This window comes from Eucyclogobius newberryi, unplaced genomic scaffold, assembly GCF_026437365.1.
Source record: "Eucyclogobius newberryi isolate DKJ021-1_F unplaced genomic scaffold, fEucNew1.0.hap1 SCAF_15, whole genome shotgun sequence".
NCBI lineage: Eukaryota > Metazoa > Chordata > Actinopteri > Gobiiformes > Gobiidae > Eucyclogobius > Eucyclogobius newberryi.
In genome coordinates, this window is record NW_027315779.1 from 7,013,973 (window position 1) to 7,032,424 (window position 18,452).

General features: G+C 41.3%; 2 protein-coding genes across 28 annotated transcripts in view; one reads left to right on the plus strand and one right to left on the minus strand.

Annotated features, from left to right (window-relative positions):
- LOC140360299 (serine-rich and transmembrane domain-containing protein 1) overlaps window positions 1–12,041 on the plus strand; it is a 17,225-nt gene extending 5,184 nt beyond the window's left edge. For both annotated transcript variants that reach the window (XM_072445510.1, XM_072445511.1), the window contains exon 2: window positions 11,679–12,041. In XM_072445510.1, coding sequence (XP_072301611.1) covers window positions 11,686–12,027 — 342 coding nt within the window. In that variant the 5' untranslated portion in view covers window positions 11,679–11,685 and the 3' untranslated portion in view covers window positions 12,028–12,041. The remainder of the gene's footprint in view (window positions 1–11,678) is intronic.
- Window positions 12,042–14,915: 2,874 nt separating this feature from the next.
- Window positions 14,916–18,452, minus strand: part of nbeaa (neurobeachin a) — a 161,426-nt gene continuing 157,889 nt past the window's right edge. For all 26 annotated transcript variants that reach the window (XM_072445907.1, XM_072445899.1, XM_072445906.1 and 23 more), the window contains one exon: window positions 14,916–16,304. In XM_072445907.1, the coding sequence (XP_072302008.1) occupies window positions 16,214–16,304 (91 nt within the window). In that variant the 3' untranslated portion in view covers window positions 14,916–16,213. The remainder of the gene's footprint in view (window positions 16,305–18,452) is intronic.

The window sequence follows — 18,452 nt, forward strand, 5'->3', positions numbered from 1 at the left end:
GAGGCTCCTGATGTATTTTTTCACCATAGTGTTTCCATTAGTTAGTGAATGTGAATAAAGCTGCATGTGTCACGAGATGTGAATCATCAATAGTTAAGCCATGGACCCCGAAAGCACATTTTGCTTTGGGCCCCCTGAAGGCTTAACTTTTAAAAAATATATTTTAAGTCTTTGGATAACAGTCATTATTTGTACCAAAGGTTTGACATGGTATTGTGAAAGGAAAAATCATATTTACATCGCAACAACTGTACCACGAAATTTGAATATGGTTATATCCCTATAATCTACAGTAAGGGTTCGTTTTCACAATAATGCACACTCCTGTCTGGAAAACAACCCCAAATTGCACATTTAATCTTGTGACAGACTATTAACATTCTTTAAGATGGGGTTAATAAGGGCATCCGATGTTCTAAGTTTCTGTGTTTTTGCCTCTTGTGAACTGGTCCATAACTTTCTCTGAGCTTTCATCATCCGGACGTGTTTAACCAGGGCTCAGCGGAGGGTTATCTGCAGAACAAGGGCTCAGCCTCCGGTCTGTTTGGAACGCTTTGGCTCTGAATATAAAGTCTGCGTCTCTCTTATCACCTCACGATCTGCAGTCTGAACCGAGAAGGGGAAAAGTTTCCAGCCCTTAAACTTGTACTGATGCTGGTGTAATTTAAGACCTTGTTTGCTAGTTTTATCGATCATTTTTTCGACTGCAGCACAGACCTGGCCTTGGTTTTGTCCTGCGTTAGCCCTGCATAGCATTGGTTGCATCCTGGTTTTGCCTTAACTTATTATTAGTAGTTTATTTGGTCTGGACAGTGCACGGTAATGAACATACATGTTATTTATGCTGTAAATGCACCAGGACACAACAACAGTATGAGCTAGCGGCCCCCTGTGGCACCTGACATCGCAGTGGTCTCCCATCCAAATACTAACCAGGCCCGTCCCTGCTCAGCTGCCACGTCGCTGTGGCCACATTGATCTCTGGTTTTGCCTCGTCTTATCCCTGCTTTTGTCAAGGATTAGCCCTGGGTTTGTCCTGGAATCTCCAAAGCTTTGTCTTGGCTTCCAGAGAGAAAAGCTGGCAAGAATGACCGCGTTCTTCTCTGGGAACATGTCGGGCGTTCACGGCATTAGTGGTGTTCTTTCAGCGATGTGACTTCAGGAGGATAACTCTGCACACACGGTGTATTTACCCAACACTGTGGGCCAAATGCCATGACATTTCACAGCATGACAAGCTCTTCCATTATTTATGAGGAGGACAGCTCATATACTGAAACATAGATCGCTCCTTTCAAGATTTTATTGAGGGGAATATTGCATCTAGTGGACCCGGCCCAAAAAGATGTACTTTTTTAAAATTATGTCATCTTAGATTGGAAAGAGTGAGGCAAACTAAAAAAAAATAAAAAAAAATATTGCAATGTTACTAACCTTTCATCACCTTTTCATATTTGAGTGTTTTATTGGACACTTGAGCAGATTTTTTCACAACAATTAAAATAATACTGTAGATGCTTAAATTGTGTATTTTCTTTGAGAAAGATCATATCTGTCCCCATTTTTGTACAATTGAAATCTTTAAAAGCTTTCCATTAGCATTCATTGCTCCTGGCTTTTTGTACAGCCCTTTGATAACGGCCACCATTAAAATACAACGCAGGCTTTGTTAATTTATAATGCCGCACTTTGCACAGACAAAAATTTGTTTTAGCACAAAATTGCATTGAGACACTGAAACTGTCATTTGGATAAAACAAATTTGAGCTCCACATCTTTAATCCCACCAGACTGTGTGGAAGAAGTGCAGAGGATGTGGAAATACAAGTCAGGATATTGCAACATTAAAACCTAATCTGCATAAAATGAACATTGAAACAAGATCTTTTTTTCAAGAAGCAGAATGTATTCCGATGGCTCCAAGCATGAAACTGCATCATTGCTGAACACTTTAATGTCATCATATTTCATAATCCATTTGAAATAGGAAATAGGAAGTCTAAAATAAGGATAAAACACTGATTATCACTTCATTCTCCGACCGTTATTGGACTCTACAGTTGTATCATGTAAAGATTTGTCCTCAAAATGTGTGTGATATGAGTGAGGAAAGAAAAAAGAGCAAAAGGATGTGATTGAGTCCAAAGAGGCTGAACGTCTAAAGCTCAGGGTCAGAGCGTCTCATAAACCCACTTCAGGTCTGCAGTGGCCCAGAAAGATTCATGAAAAAAACAGTGATGAAGTGGTAATATTTGATGCAAACTGAATTCCAAACTTGAGATTATGTTGGTAGAACTGACAGCAATACAAAGTGAACTGGGATCTGCTCCCTGTGACCATCTGAAGTGCTGGTGATTTACAGATTTACAGCTCTCTCCTTAAACACAGAACAAACAAAGCCTCACGCCTCCTGGGGCTCAGCCTCACGCTCTGACAGAAGGATTTAATCAGGTACTATGAAGTGTTTACTCTAGGGCTGAGTATTACCAATCACGATACACGCTTATCCCTGAAAAGGTGGCTTGACCAAGATAATTTGACAATACTTAACAAAGATGTTCTGGTCTGACGTCACATCCCGTCTCCCCGATTTCAAACAGCCCCGAGAAACACAGAGTCCGTTCATTTATAAACTACAGGGGCTTATGAGGGAGAAAGGAAACTAGATCGACACAGAGAAGCTGAGCAGACACTCTGTAATACACACGGGTAAATGTTACAAGAATATAATAGAGAGGAGAGGAGGAGTCTTCCACATTAAAGCGACATCATCTTTACATTGTACAGATGTTTTATGGACTGACTGATCCGGCAAATAAAGAGTTGATCAAATTGAGGCTTTCCTTATGCTCAACAACAATAATAATGTCATATTCACAATGGCCTTAATGTCAAACCAGCAGGTATTTAACTGTGCCACTCTGCGATTTATGATAGATATAAATGTATCACAATGCGCATTCATCCCTGTATTGATATTGCCAAGTCCTTCACAACATATTGCTGTACAGATATACTTATACTACTTATACTTATACTTATACTAGTTCACTCTAACTCACACACCATGTAGAACGTAACCAGGACTAACCCAGGACTAGTACAGGACAAAACAAAGTCTACATCAGGGCTAAATCGGGCTAAAACCGGGAGAAAACCACTGTAAGCTCGTAACTTTCCTGTTGTTTTCAGTGCTTCACTTTATTGTAAGACTTGTAGGGATTTTGTATCGTCACTGGGGGCAAATCAAAGCAGCTCTGGGCTTTTCGCGGTCTTTTATCAGATGTCACACGGCAACATCGAGACACGAGTAGAAGATTACAGCTCAAAAGATAATGAGAAAATAAAGTAGGCTAAACTAGTCCGTGTGAAACTGGAGCAGAGGAAGCGACGCGGCGCAGTGTCTCAAAAGTCAGGAGGAGTTTGGCGGAACAAACTGCACCAACACAGGAGGAAAGAGGCTTTTTTTGATCAGGAATAAGGAACAGAGGGAGCCAAGACGAGCTGAGATGGGGGAAAGCATATGCCAAGAAGATAACCCAGCAGGAGGCGAGTCCAGAGGAGGTCAGGTTAACCAGACCAGACTGACGAGCGACGACAGAGTGTGTAAATCTACCTTGGCTGGACGCGGCGCTGGAGCATCACGAGGATCTCCGACATGTCAGAAATGAACTATAAGATGTGGTTTGAAGCTTTGTTGGCAGTGGAAGAGAACAGATGGCAGAACAAAACAGAACAGAACAACAAAGATGCAGGCGCGTGTGGTGCTGGGGTCCCCAAAAGGAATAAGAAATGAGGTGCTCAGCAGTAAACAAATGTTTGACTGTAACAAAAAGTGAGATCTGAAATGTGTAGTCTGTAGATTCTAGACTGTTCTATGACACGTGTAAGTCCGCATTACAAAAGAGCTGCAGATGTATCACCAGATGAAAGAGGAAAACATGAAAACAACCCAAAAGTTTGCTTGGAATCCAGAATACACACTTTTCTTTATGAAGAGTGAGTCGGGTCGTGCAGTCAGATGTGAAACAAAGGAGCTCATTGGTCATTTTTAGAACAACACTTCTTTTACCTCAGATTAACAGCGTTTTAAGTTTCTCTCACTGATTCTGCAGAAATCTGTGATGTTTTTCTGTGATATACATAAGTGTTCCTTTTTCGCCCCCCATAAGCAGCCGTGTTTGTTCCGATACAGATACTTATCCCTGATTGGCGAATCCAATCTCGCCCATCTCAATAAAATACTGAGATATTATTTTACATTTTCCAGGCAATCAAAAACAACTAAACTAACACAAGCAAACATGTATTTTTTTTTTTTTATTATGTTAAGGGACATAAATAGAATGCACAGCCAACCCAAAATGTTTATTACACATTGTATGAAAATCTAGTTCTACCATATGCAAATGATTACATATTATATTATTTTTGTATATTACCGCCCTTTTCCGGACATACGTTTGGGTTGCCAAGCGATGCCAGAAACATACAGAACCAGTGTTTAAGATTGAATCAGGACTAAATCAAGCAAATATGTATTTATCCTAATATTATGTAACATTAGTTAGAGTTAACTTCTATCATTTGAACCTATATTTAATGTCTCTATAAAAAAGGGAGATTTTGGGCACGGTTCATGAATATAAACTGGATGTATCGTGCAGCACAAAAAGCTTTTGCATTAGTATTTCCACATTCAAACTCAAAGACAATCCACGGGTGATTGTCAGCCACCGTGACTGCGCCGCTCCAAAAGTTCTGCTCGATAACGCTGTTTAAAGCGACACAAGTCCTTGATATGGGAGCATTAAAAACAGATCGAGAAAAGGAGCGAGGAGGGATTGAAACAGCCACCGCAGCATGAGGCGTCTGCGGCACAACAATCCCACACAAGTCGCTCGACACAACCTGAAGTCAAAAGCCCAAAACTGCGATTACCCTCATCACTCGTGAATGAAAGGCCGGGGGACAGAAGTCAGGGCCCACACAGAAGCCTTTACCGCAGGCTTTTAAAGGACCATCCAAGCCAAAGGGAAGGCGCCATGATGGGTCACACTTAAATTAGGATGAAGTGCAGCCAATGGCCGAGGGCAGAGAGGCTCAAAAGGGCCTAAAAAAGAGCATCACTTTAACTATATAAGAGCTAAAAATCAGGACAAAACAACAGGAATAAACAACGGTGAGTAAAGATTGGACGTATGTGTTCTAATCTAAGTAATCTGTATTTAACTACATCAAAACTACAACCACTGTGTGTTATTAGGTCTAGTTCCTTGTGTGATCCTAGTTTTGGTTTGCATGTTAGAGGACATGGTAGGTTAAAAATCACCCAAATTTCATAAATATCACTTTATAATTTCCTCGTTTGAAAGTTTACATTGGTTTGTTTCTTTTCATTTGGACCCAGCTCTGACCCAGCATGGACTTCGAAGCCTTTTGTGATAGTTCTTACCATAAATAATACACCCGATATTCATCTTTTTGCATTTCTTCAAAACAACTTTCACAATATTATCAATAATTCCATTTATCGTCCACTTCTACCTGCACAACACATTGAGGAACTGCTTTTGTTCTTTGTATCTGGCTATGTAAAGCAAGGGAAAGCGTGTGGAGACTTCAGATCCAAGACATTTGCCAAATAAATAGAGGAACAAAAATAGTCCAAAATAAGATAGTTATTTCTGTGAACAAGATTCCAGAGGGCCCGAGCTTAGCCACAGGAACACTCAGAGCACCAGAGGAACCTGAAGAAACCTCAAAGAGCATTACGCTGCTGTAGATGGGAGGAAGGCAGCATAAATTGTATTAATGGCGAGAGATAATTTTCCCATTTAGCTCAATTTGTTATCATTACACGGCCAGCTATGATTGGGTGAAATTACAAGTGCTATTTATTTGATGAAGGTGTGTGTCCGACCCCTTCGGCCTCAGAGGGGACGCCAGCTCCCAAACTAGATTATCTGAGGGGGAAAAAGAGAGAGAAAAAACACACGGCGGATTACACATTGTTGCCAGGATACAAAAAGCATCATTAAGCACAATTATCAGCCACTTCTGTCGACAATGAACTGGCTCCAACAGCATGTTCAAAACAACATTTCATTAATGACTGAGACCTGCGCTGGACTGCAACATGTGGGAGGGCATCAGGTGGACTTGGTTCAGCTGAGGGGCGGTACCGACAAACATTATGAGCTCAGTATTTTTTGGGGAATATTTTGATGACGATATTTGTGTATAATGTGTAAAAACGTGTCTTTAAACGTGTTTGTTCAAGTTTAATTATGAGAAAAACGTGACGTGTCTGTAAAATTTGTCATAAAAGTGCAGAAATATCGCTTTATAGAAAGTTTATAACATCACTTTTTTCATTTTTTATGCTAGATTAGTCTTTATTGTCTCGTGTTGGACAAGCAATGGACACAAAGACACACAAAAACTGATAAAAGTTAGTTCAATCACCAAATACACGATACAAAGTGCATACAACGCCTCAGCGGTGGCAGTTTCCATGCAAACTTGACAAAATCCAATACAATCTGATTTTCTTTCACAAATTCATGAAATGTCCCAGTCTGAGGCATCTACAAATCACACCTCGTCCTAGTGGTAAAAACACAAACTGCACAGTACATGTCCGCAAAATCCTACTCAAATCACCCAAAAAGTACAAACATTTTATTTTTAATCAGTTCTTTTTGCAGCATTTTTTACTATAAACGATATATACTTGATGTACAAATGTAAGATATCTTCAAACATTCACGATATTATCAACATTTTGATATATTGCCCACCTCAATTCTGGGGTAAATGCTTTATTCAGCTTACAATGTGAATGTAAAACAGATAAGCATTCATTTTGTCTGATTATTTTGTATCAACCCCAAGAACTAAGCAGTTATTGACGCTTCCTTAATTTTTTTAAATAAATTGACAGCAACCAATGATGCAAGCAAAGATATTCACACCGTGGCAGAAAATAAATAATAAATGACATTGAAATGATACATAACACAAATAATATGGATTAAAAAACAAAAAGACACCAACATTAACACAATAGGAATAAAAATACACGTAATTAGTATCTGAGTACACATATTAAAAAGATGTGAAAAGCCTTTTAGCGTCTGACGTAAATCAGACTATTTTTATGCAACGCAGAAAACTATGTTACTATTTGTCAATTTTAAATGGCTTTCTTGTGAGTCTTTAGGCGATTTTGCGTCACGTTCTGAACACTGAGCAGATTTAGCAGAATTATTGATGTCTTTATGTAGAGCAGCTGTGATTGTGATCGGTGCAGAAGAACAACCGTCGATAGTATTGACCTTTGTTCTGACACAACTCAAGCTTCTGTGAAAAGGAGTTTGAAATGTGAGCAAATACTCGACGCTTTCAGACCAGTTTAAGAGAATAACGAACATGCTCGTGATCGGAAAGGAGAAAGTTAGAAGAATACTTTATATATCATAATGTTTAGTAACGAGCTACCACTTACATCACCTTGTTCTAATATGGTTGTAGAAGTAGAAGTAATAAAAGAAGAAGAAGAAGTAGTAGTAGTAGTAGTAGTAGTAGTAGTAGTAGTAGTAGTAGTAGTAGTAGTAGTAGTAGTAGTAGTAGTAGTAGTAGTAGTAGTAGTAGTAGTAGTAGTAGTAGTAGTAGTAGTAGTAGTAGTAGTAGTAGTAGTAGTAGTAGTAGTAGTAGTAGTAGTATTTTTTGTAGATGTATTAGTAGTAGTAGTAGTAGTAGTATTTTTTGTAGATGTATTAGTAGTAGTAGTAGTAGTAGTAGTAGTATTTTTTGTAGATGTATTAGTAGGAATAGTAGTAGTAGTAGTATTTTTTGTAGATGTATTAGTAGGAATAGTAGTAGTAGTAGTAGTATTTTTTGTAGATGTATTAGTAGGAATAGTAGTAGTAGTAGTAGTATTTGTAGATGTATTAGTAGGAGTAGTAGTAGTAGTAATATTTGTAGATGTATTAGTAGGAGTAGTAGTAGTAGTAATATTTGTAGATGTATTAGTAGGAGTAGTAGTAGTAGGATTGGAAAAAAGCAGAAATTAAACATAAATAAAGACATAACATAAAAAGCCAAATACAAGTGCATTATATGATCTGAAAGTTGAAGTATAGACTATAAAGAGCTCGAGCCGGCGCTGAGAGAACAAAGAAGATGATTCTAAATGAGAGCAGATTAAAGGGGCCGCACTGGCCCCGGAACACCACTGGGACCATTTGATAAAGAAAATATACTCGGGGCGTCTGGTCGCACTGAGGAGCTGAGTGTAATTTAAGGACAGCACTTCAAGTCACTTAGAAAAGGACTGAAACACAAAACACAATAACAAGTACAAAAAACACAAGTACAAACTAGTTATTACATATTCAAGGCAGATGATCCTACTAATGATGTGAATGTTGTTTTGAGTGTGTAAAACAGTATTTTCAGGCTTATTCATTAAAACGAGAGCTAAAATGAGATGTATTTATGCTATTTTGGTTTTGACGACTCAGTTTTAAGGTTTTAAATGCTTAATTTGATGATTTTAACGACTTAATTTTCTCATTATAACGAGTTAAGATTCTCGTTTTAGCGTGAACATATCTCACTCATATCCACTGTCACTCTGAACACACAAACACACACACGCACACACAAACAAACACACGCACGCACGCACGCACAAACACACACACACACACACACACACACACACTCTCACACACACACACACACACATACAAACACACGCACGCACAAACACACACACACACACACACTCTCACACACACACACACACACATACAAACACACGCACGCACAAACACACACACACTCTCACACACACACACACACACATACAAACACACGCACGCACAAACACACACACACACTCACACACACACACACATACAAACACACACACACACACACACACACAAACACACACATACACATACAAACACACGCACGCACAAACACACACACTCACACACACACACACACACACATACAAACACACACAAACACACACACACACACACACACACACACAAACACACATTAATTTTGTTTGTGTGAACATTTAATGGTTCATACATCAAAAACCACCTCTGCCTATTATAAGTCAATTATAAGTCATGAAATAGCTGTTGAGTTGAACGCCTCGATATTGACGTTAGCCGGCAAAAATCGCTCAATATCTCAATATCGCTCCGTGTGTAGCACTTGAGAGGAGGAGGAGGCGACTGTCAGAGCGACCGGGCCCCTGGAGACGCTGATGAGAGCTGACCCCTGCCTCCCTCTGCGGTCACGCGCATCACCAGCTCTTTAAACACTCTCCTCGGCCGCAGACACAAAACACAGGCAGAAACTCATCTTCATCCTCGTGATAAAATGAGACCGCTGTCCGCTGTCCGCTTCTTATTCTAAAACATCAGCTTGTTTGCAAACTCTGTGAAAAAGAGCCGTGTGCCGTGCGTTTCCTGTGCGACGCTTTGGCATGAGAGCTGATTGGCTGTGAGCCGGTGGTCCACCCTGCTTCACGTCTCCGTCTGTGAGAAGGTTCTTCTAAAGCTGTGAATGTGGCCGAAACGATTCTGCACGAAAACGAGCGACGTGCGAGGTGAGAGCGAGACGATTTGACCTCCTCCTTTCACGGTTTGAAAATCAGTAACCGCAGCTTTAATACAATACAATGCAAAGTGCGTGCAATACAAGATCAATTAAGACGCAAAAGTGCCAAATAATATTTTAAATGAGCAAAATGGCGAGAATAATTCAGGGAGGAAAAATCTGAAATCTCAAAATACAAAACTAAAATTAATTTACAGAGGAAAGTACAATGACAAGAGGAAACGTGGGGCTAAAATACACTAGGAACGTCCAACAGGTGAAACACAATAGGGCTGGATGACACTCAACTGACAGGAAGTGAAACTGGAACACAACCACACGAGAGACATGCCAAAATAAAACCCAAAAACAAGATATGAACAGGGTCAAAAAGGTTAAGAAAGACATTGAAAATACGACAAGGAAGTATCTGTGACAATCACACAGTAAGTTACAGCGTCTGATGAAATGTAATCACAACTATCCAAATTATAACCCATTACTATTTCTGTTTAAAAGCAAGCAGGCCTCAAAAGTGAAGTTAAATGTTGTTTCATGTCCAGAGTTGATACAACTAATGATAAAGAATATAGTTTATGAAGCCAAAATGTGTACAACCTGATCAAATAGAGAGGTTTGTGGGCATAGTCAAGTCCAAAATGTCAATGAAAGGTCATATTTTATGAACTGTCAACGTGAAACAGTATTATGCAATAGGATAATGGTATAATATTGCAAATCCTTGTTCTATAATGTCAAAACCAGTAATTCATCATCAACAATGTGGACTGGAGTGTGACTTAATCAGGTTGTACAACATTAATGAAACACTTAGTTATGATCTGGTGCAGTACATTTATGAACTTCATATACTACAATCGTGTCCAAAGACAGACTGGACTGACTTTCACCTGGTGCTGTCGCCATAGTGAGGCTTCAGGTCGGTGCCACTTACAGGTTATTAACGTGAGCGGAGGCGGGATCAGACCCGGCTGTCTTTGTGGAAGCTGATTACCAGGATTTTAATTTCATCAGATCAAAAAAATGCGGCTGTATTTCTGGTGCAGCTCAGGCTCAGATGAGAAGAGGAGACGGCAATGACAAGCAAAGCACGCCCCCTACTGTTTGTGCGCAGCCTGGCACTGACACACATACACACACATACGTACATTATATACATACATACATACGTACGTACATTATATACATACACACACACACACACACACACACACACATACATACGTACATTATATACATACACACATACATACATACATATGTATACATACACTCATACATACATACATTATATACATACACACATACACACACACACACACACATACGTACATTATATACATACACACATACATACATACATATGTATACATACACTCATACATACATACATTATATACATACACACATACATACATATGTATACATACACTCATACATACATACATTATATACATACATACATGCATACATATGTATACATACACACATACATACATACATTATATACATACACACATACATACATACATATGTATACATACACACATACATACGTACATTACAAACATACACTCATACATACATACATATATACATACACACATACATACATACATATGTATACATACACTCATACATACATTATATACATGCATACATATGTATACATACACTCATACATACATACATTATATACATACACACATACATACGTACATTACAAACATACACTCATACATACATACATATATACAAACAACGTCTCTCCCTCTCTCCCTGCTCCCCCACACGTCTGACCCGTCTCTCCCTCTCTCCCTGCTCCCCCACACATCTGACCTGTCTCTCCCTCTCTCCCTGCTCCCCCACACATCTGACCTGTCTCTCCCTCTCTCCCTGCTCCCCCACACATCTGACCCGTCTCTCCCTCTCTCCCTGCTCCCCCACACATCTGACCTGTCTCTCCCTCTCTCCCTGCTCCCCCACACATCTGACCTGTCTCTCCCTCTCTCCCTGCTCCCCCACAGTGCCAGGATGTCCGGCGTGCCTCTGGTGGACCACAATGACACGGGATTGGCTCCGGGCGCAGACAACGGGACCTTTCTCCTGCGCTTCTCACCGACCTCGCCCTCGACCTCGGCGGCCGCGTCCTCCCCGGGTCGTCCGGGCAACGTGTACGTGTACGTGTGGCTGTTCCTGGGCCTCCTGGTGCTCCTGCTGACCCTACTCGTCACCTCCCTGCACCGGCTCAAGAACATCATCGGGTCGGCGTCCCCTGTCCCGGACTGTGGCAGCGAGGCGGGCAGCTCCTTCACCAACATGGAGATCTGCAGCATCTCCTCGCAGCGCTCCACCATCTCCACACTGTCCCAGTAGAAGAGAAGCGCTTTGGGACAGTCTGAGGACAAAGACGCTGTAGATTTGTTCATGCATGAGACGAGAAACAGTATGAACTTGTACCATGTTCCTCCTGCATGTTGTACCGGGCCAGTCGTCGTACTAAAGGGGACGTGTTACGCTACATTTACTTTTAACCGTGTAACAACAGTGTTTCCTCATCATTAGTTGTTGTTGTATGATTATTGATTCATGTATTGTCTTGCAACTGAGGCTTCAGAAAAGTCCTGTTTTCACCTACCCCCTATCCCCGCCCACATCGAGCTACCGAGTGACCTATGTAGTGTTCTAAATCACTTCTAAATAAAAAAACATGTGCTTTGCCAGTGGTGGCGTAGTGAGTTTGTTTTCCGGTCTCGACCATTTGCCGAATGTCTCTCATCATCATGTCTCATCCCTCCCCATTTCATGCTATAACTGTTCAGTCAAATAAAGCCTCAATAGGCAGATTTATTTATTCATTAACCTTAGTTTAACCAGGTAAGAACCCATTGAGTCTGGATTACGGTGCATTGTCCCTCTTTTTTTATCGTTTTTATCCAACGTTAACTTTATTTTGACTGTTGCTTACGATCTGTCAAGTAGAAAAGTACTTAAGCATGACCCGTTATTATTAAATCACAACGAGAACACTTTTTGACCACTGCTTCTGACCTCAACCACCTCGCAAACATAATTCAGCCTTTTGACAGACATTTTGACAGAAGGATTTTTACAGACATTGAACTGACCCAATGTTGTAGAAAACGTATCAAATAATAATCCAGTTTAACGAGACCAAAATAATCATGCAATTCACAGTTCTCGTAGCTCTGTCTGAGATTGATTTTAAATGGAGGGGATGAAAAGAGTATTAAATGACCTTACAAGCGCTCAAACCGCAGCTCGGTCTATTGCCGCTCATAGTTGAAAGTGTGTAATTAATCCTGGAGTGGTCCTGGAGGATGGAAGAGTCGCGGTGAATGAAATGAAGCTCGTGTCTGACAGAAGGTCGAATGTGGAGCGAACTACACGGTGGAATCCAGCCCGTGAGTGACTGACGGCGGGTGTTTTTCCTGTTCCCTGCCACCGGTCTGAGATGGAGCTCGAGAAAACTGTCAGTCCAAGTGTTTGTCTGCGCGCCGAGCTGGCCAGACGCACTACTCTTGACAGGACAAGAGGAATTGGTCGAGTAAAACGGGAGAGATTTATGAAAGTGAATCCCTTATTGACACAGTTTTGTACAGAATCCAATAAAAGTCACAGAGGGTGACAACGGGACACAGACACACACGGACAATAAACAACAAAACAAATTAGTTGGTTGTGCCCAACCAACTGTAGAGCAGATTGTTGGTTTGATAATGCCCCGTCAATACATGAGACGTTCACTGGCGTTTTCAAATTACTGCATCAAATGTAAATATAGAAAGTGGTTCCAATAGTCCATTATGATCAAATACAACATTTTTCTCAACCTTTTTTTTAATAAGGAAACAAAAAAATATTTAATTTATGTCTAAAGCGGACCAATGCTAAAGTAGGTTTCTCATTACCACCTATAGTTTTTTTTTAACTACTTTTAATGCATGTTTGAGAACCATTTCTACAGTTTTCCACACCACAAAGTGCTGTCTAGTTCCAAAAACAGGCCCAAATGAGACTCAGTTCCAGGGGAAAACTGAACATAAAACCCCGATACGATGATATCCATGAGATTCAGACTGATGGGGAAACAATGATAACAAAATTTCAAACAAAATATTATATTTTTTTAATGGTAAAAGGTCCTCAATATGTGTCATGAAACACAACTCAAATGTGAAAGAGCTGCTACAGTCTAATAACACATATAAATCAAGTGAAGAGTTGTAGAAACAATAGGAACACACTTTTATCAATGAGATTACACAGAGTTGATCCGATTACATTTCTTCCTTCAAATAATATGTTTTTGGAAGCTCCATGAACAAAAATTAGGCAAACAAAAATGCAAAGAAACACATTTGATCCTGTATCGTAATCGCATAATTCTGCCATTCTGAGAAATGTTGTGGATTTTTGTCAAATAAAAGAATTACAGTGAATGACCCATAATTCAGACTTGAGTCATGGAGAAGTCAGCCTTAAATGAAAGAACCTGGAGCAGAACCATGGTGGAAAAGAACTTGGACCAGAATCATGGTGGAAAAGAACCTGGACCAGAATCATGGTGGAAAAGAACCTGGAGCAGAACCATGGTGGAAGAACCTGGACCAGAATCATGGTGGAAAATGGTTCTGCTCCAGGTTCTTTCCCACCATGGTGGAAAAGAACCTGGAGCAGAACCATGGTGGGAAATAACCTGGACCAGAACCATGGAGGAAAAGAACCTGGAGCAGAACTATGGTGGAAAAGAACCTGGAGCAGAACAATGGTGGAAAAGAACCTGGAGCAGAACCATGATGGAAAAGAACCTGGACCAGAACCATAGAGGAAAAGGGTATTTGAGAGCAAAGGATATCGTTTTCTCTGAACACAGTATAAAGAATAAACACATGGTGGTCATAAATTAATCAGACTTGTTTCTTTAGATGCCACATATTTGTGATCATATATATAATGTATGTAATTCATGTTTAAATAATGTAAATAATAATGTATACATGGATTAAAAGTGCACTTTGTAACTTTCCAGGTGAAGGGGCTTTTTCTCCTTGGAAATGTTGATGCTTTGGCCAGAGAAAGAATTATTTTGGAGCAATTAAAATATGTAACTGAATAAATGCAACATAGATGTGTTAAAGGCCGGACCGTGGAGCGTTCCAGGTCTAATCAATAACATCGCCATGGAGACGAGCACCAGAAAAGGTCACATAGAAATATACGGCCAATGAAAAGTCAAGTCATCAAATTCTTTGCATATTTTATTTTTCTTATCATGATTTTTTCCAACTCACACATGTCATATTTTACATCTTTGCAATAAAACATGAATACAATAGTTTTTAGGGTTTCATAGATCCAAAAATATTTCACTTTTTTTGGATACTTAAGTTGAACCTGTGGATAGAGTGTGTGCATGTGCGCGATTGATCCGGGTGGCTTTCCACGTACGCCCGCTGCGGCCGCCATCGAACCACTCTATCAGCTACAGAATCATGATATTGCTTACAACGGTGAGGTTGTAAAACATAATAATCACACATGAGCTCAACGCTTTAAATACAAACATCAATGCACAAATAATTCCTGTCAGGAAAATGGACCTAAAAACAAAATGGCAGCCGACTGTAAAGAACCAAGCTAATAAATAATGACATGTGATTGGTGCAAAGTGCAGATACAAAACAATCTTTTACATTAATTTGAGTTTATTTTTTTTAAATAATCAACAAATGTGGGTTAAGTGAAGGTTGCGCTTTCTAGTCTCCGCGGACTATATGTACATATTTGACAAAACAATCACGGAATATACAAAGGAAATCATGTTCGTCTTGTGGTTCGTCGTCGCTGGCACAATCCTCACCATCAGAACAATGACCGCCCTTTCTTCCCCGTTCTTACCATCAGTCTTGTCAACGTTATATTAATTATTACACAATATTTTACATACAGCAAGTCATTAATAAATTAAAGGTGATAAGCGCAGTTTGTGTAGTGAAAGAACAAGTGTAGGCCCCAAAGAAGCAGAGCCTTATTTACATGAGACGAACCCCGGGAGGTAAAAGAAGAGTAAAAATCAACGTAAAATTAAATAAAATTACAACCTTAAGCGGTTTGTGGATTTAAGATCAAGCCAAATAGCACCTGTATTACTAAAGAGGGTGGGGCTGGTACAACTTTCAGATGTTTAGACAAGTGTTTATAGTCCACCCAAAGAACTTAACTTGAATACAGGCGATAACTTTATACGAATATAAAGAAATAAGAGAGAAAAGCAAACATCGGTTCTTTGTGAAGCGTTTAAGCGAACCAGGAACAGCCATCAGTCCGCTGAGGTGCCCGGCTGACCTCCTCTGTCTGCGTTTAGAGCAGGTTTGGTGTGAATCTTCAGGGCTTTGTGTCTGTACGCGTCGTCACAAACACGAGTGAGAGAAGTATCCACCAGCGCCGCTCCGAGTCAAGTGCTGGACCAGAGTCAGGTCCAAGCTCTCCTTCCTCTTTGTTCCTCGGTGCTCCTCGGACACTCGGCTCGGCCTCGGCCTCAGTACCTGTTCTGGTGCTCGTAGTGCCAGCGGTTGAAGTCGATGTTGAACGCCACGATGCTTCCCGACGCCATGCCGGTGATCAGGGTCCTAGGACGGGACAGGAAAGGAGAGTCGTGTGAGTAAATTGTGTTGAAAAAGTTACGGAGCTATCGTTAAAAGGAAGCTGGATGTTATAATTCATGGTTTGATAAGGAAAAGGTTCAATATGTTTGTACTTCTTCCCATTCCTCATTGAGATATGCTGAAATGTACAGATGGAAGAATTGTTAGTATTATTGTTTTTCTCTTATGAACATACTCAAATAAATTCATTCATTCAAAGGAAAACAAAATCTAAAAATGAACATCAACAATACATTATTCAATATCACAGTTAAAACAGACTCATGGGTTTAAAAGTCAAACAATTACTTTATATATTTGTACATTGAGATTTTCTTTTTAAATCAACCAAATAAAGGTTGAAATATGATGACTGAAGGCTTCAAGATAAATACTATTTACAAAAAAAACTGTGTTATTGATAAAAATATGAATTTGTTTACAATTAGTTACAGTCAAATTTAAGATTAATAAAAAATTAGCACCATTTCCAGAGCAAGTAACAACAGGAAATTGATATCCATAAATAGGATGTAAAATAGCAAGAGAAAGGGAACCATGATTTATTGTTAGTATCCTCAGCCCCTCGACACAACGTAGCAAACGTTAAAATTGTTCAGTTAATACTAAATTTGGATCAAAACGACCACAAAGCCTTTTGCCTGATATTGAGACAGCTTAAAAAATTAAATAATGTAGATATATAATGCAGCGGTGGTCACTTAAACAGCTGAGACAAGAATTCAAGCCGTACCATGATTATAGATTTCCTTGCTAACATGTGTTTTACCTCTGATTTCCTTGCTAACATGTGTTTTACCTCTGATTTCCTTGCTAACATGTGTTTTACCTCTGATTTCCTTGCTAACATGTGTTTTAAGTCTGATGTCCTTGCTAACCCTCTCCTTGAACCGACACCTTAACGTGGTGGAGGGGTTTGAGTGCCCGAATGATCCCGGGAGCTATGTTGTCGGGGGCTTCATGCCCCTGGTAGGGTCTCCCAAGGCAAACAGGTCCTAGGTGACGGGTCAGACAAAGATCGGTTCAGAAGCCTCTTATGACGACGACACGAACAAGGCCGTTTACGTCGCCCGGATCGGCGTCACCGGGGCCCCATCCTGGAGCCAGGCCTGGGATGGGTGCTCCATGGCGAGCGCCTGGTGGCCGGGTCTTACCCCACGGGGCCCGGCCGGGCACAGCCCGAAAGAGCGACGTGGGGCCGCCCTCCCGTGGGCCCATCACCCGCAGGAGGATCCATAAGGGGCCGGTGCAGAGAGATCTGGGCGGCAGTCGACGGCAGGGGCCTCGGCGACCAGATCTCCAGACACAGAGACTAACTCTGGGGACATGGAATGTCACCTCGCTGGGGGGGAAAGAGCCTGAGCTTGTGCGGGAGGTTGAGCGATACCGACTAGATATAGTCGGCCTCACCTCCACGCACAGTTTGGGCTCTGGAACCCATCTCCTCGAGAGGGGCTGGACGCTCCACTTCTCTGGTGTTGCTCGCGGGGAGAGGCGGCGGGCTGGTGTGGGCTTGCTGATAGCCCCTCAGCTCAGCCGCCACGTGTTGGAGTTTACCCCGGTGAACGAGAGGGTCGCGTCCCTCCGCCTTCGGGTGGGGGACAGGTCTCTCACTGTTGTGGCGGCCTACGGGCCGAACAGCAGTGCAGAGTACCCGGCCTTCTTGGAGTCCTTGGGAGGGGTACTGGACAGTGCACCGACCGGGGACTCCGTTGTTCTACTGGGGGACTTCAACGCCCACGTGGGCAATGACAGTGACACCTGGAGAGGGGTGATCGGGAAGAACGGCTTCCCCGATCTGAACCCGAGCGGTGTTCAGTTATTGGACTTCTGTGCTAGCCACGGATTGTCCATAACGAACACCATGTTCAAGCACAAGGGTGTTCATCAGTGCACATGGCACCAGGACACCCTAGGCCGGAGGTCAATGATCGACTTTGTTGTCGTGTCATCAGACCTCCGGCCGCGTGTCTTGGACACTCGGGTGAAGAGAGGGGCAGAGTTGTCAACCGATCACCACCTGGTGGTGAGTTGGATCCGCTGGCGGAGGAGGAAGCCGGACAGACTTGGCAGACCCAAGCGCATTGTGAGGGTCTGTTGGGAACGTCTAGT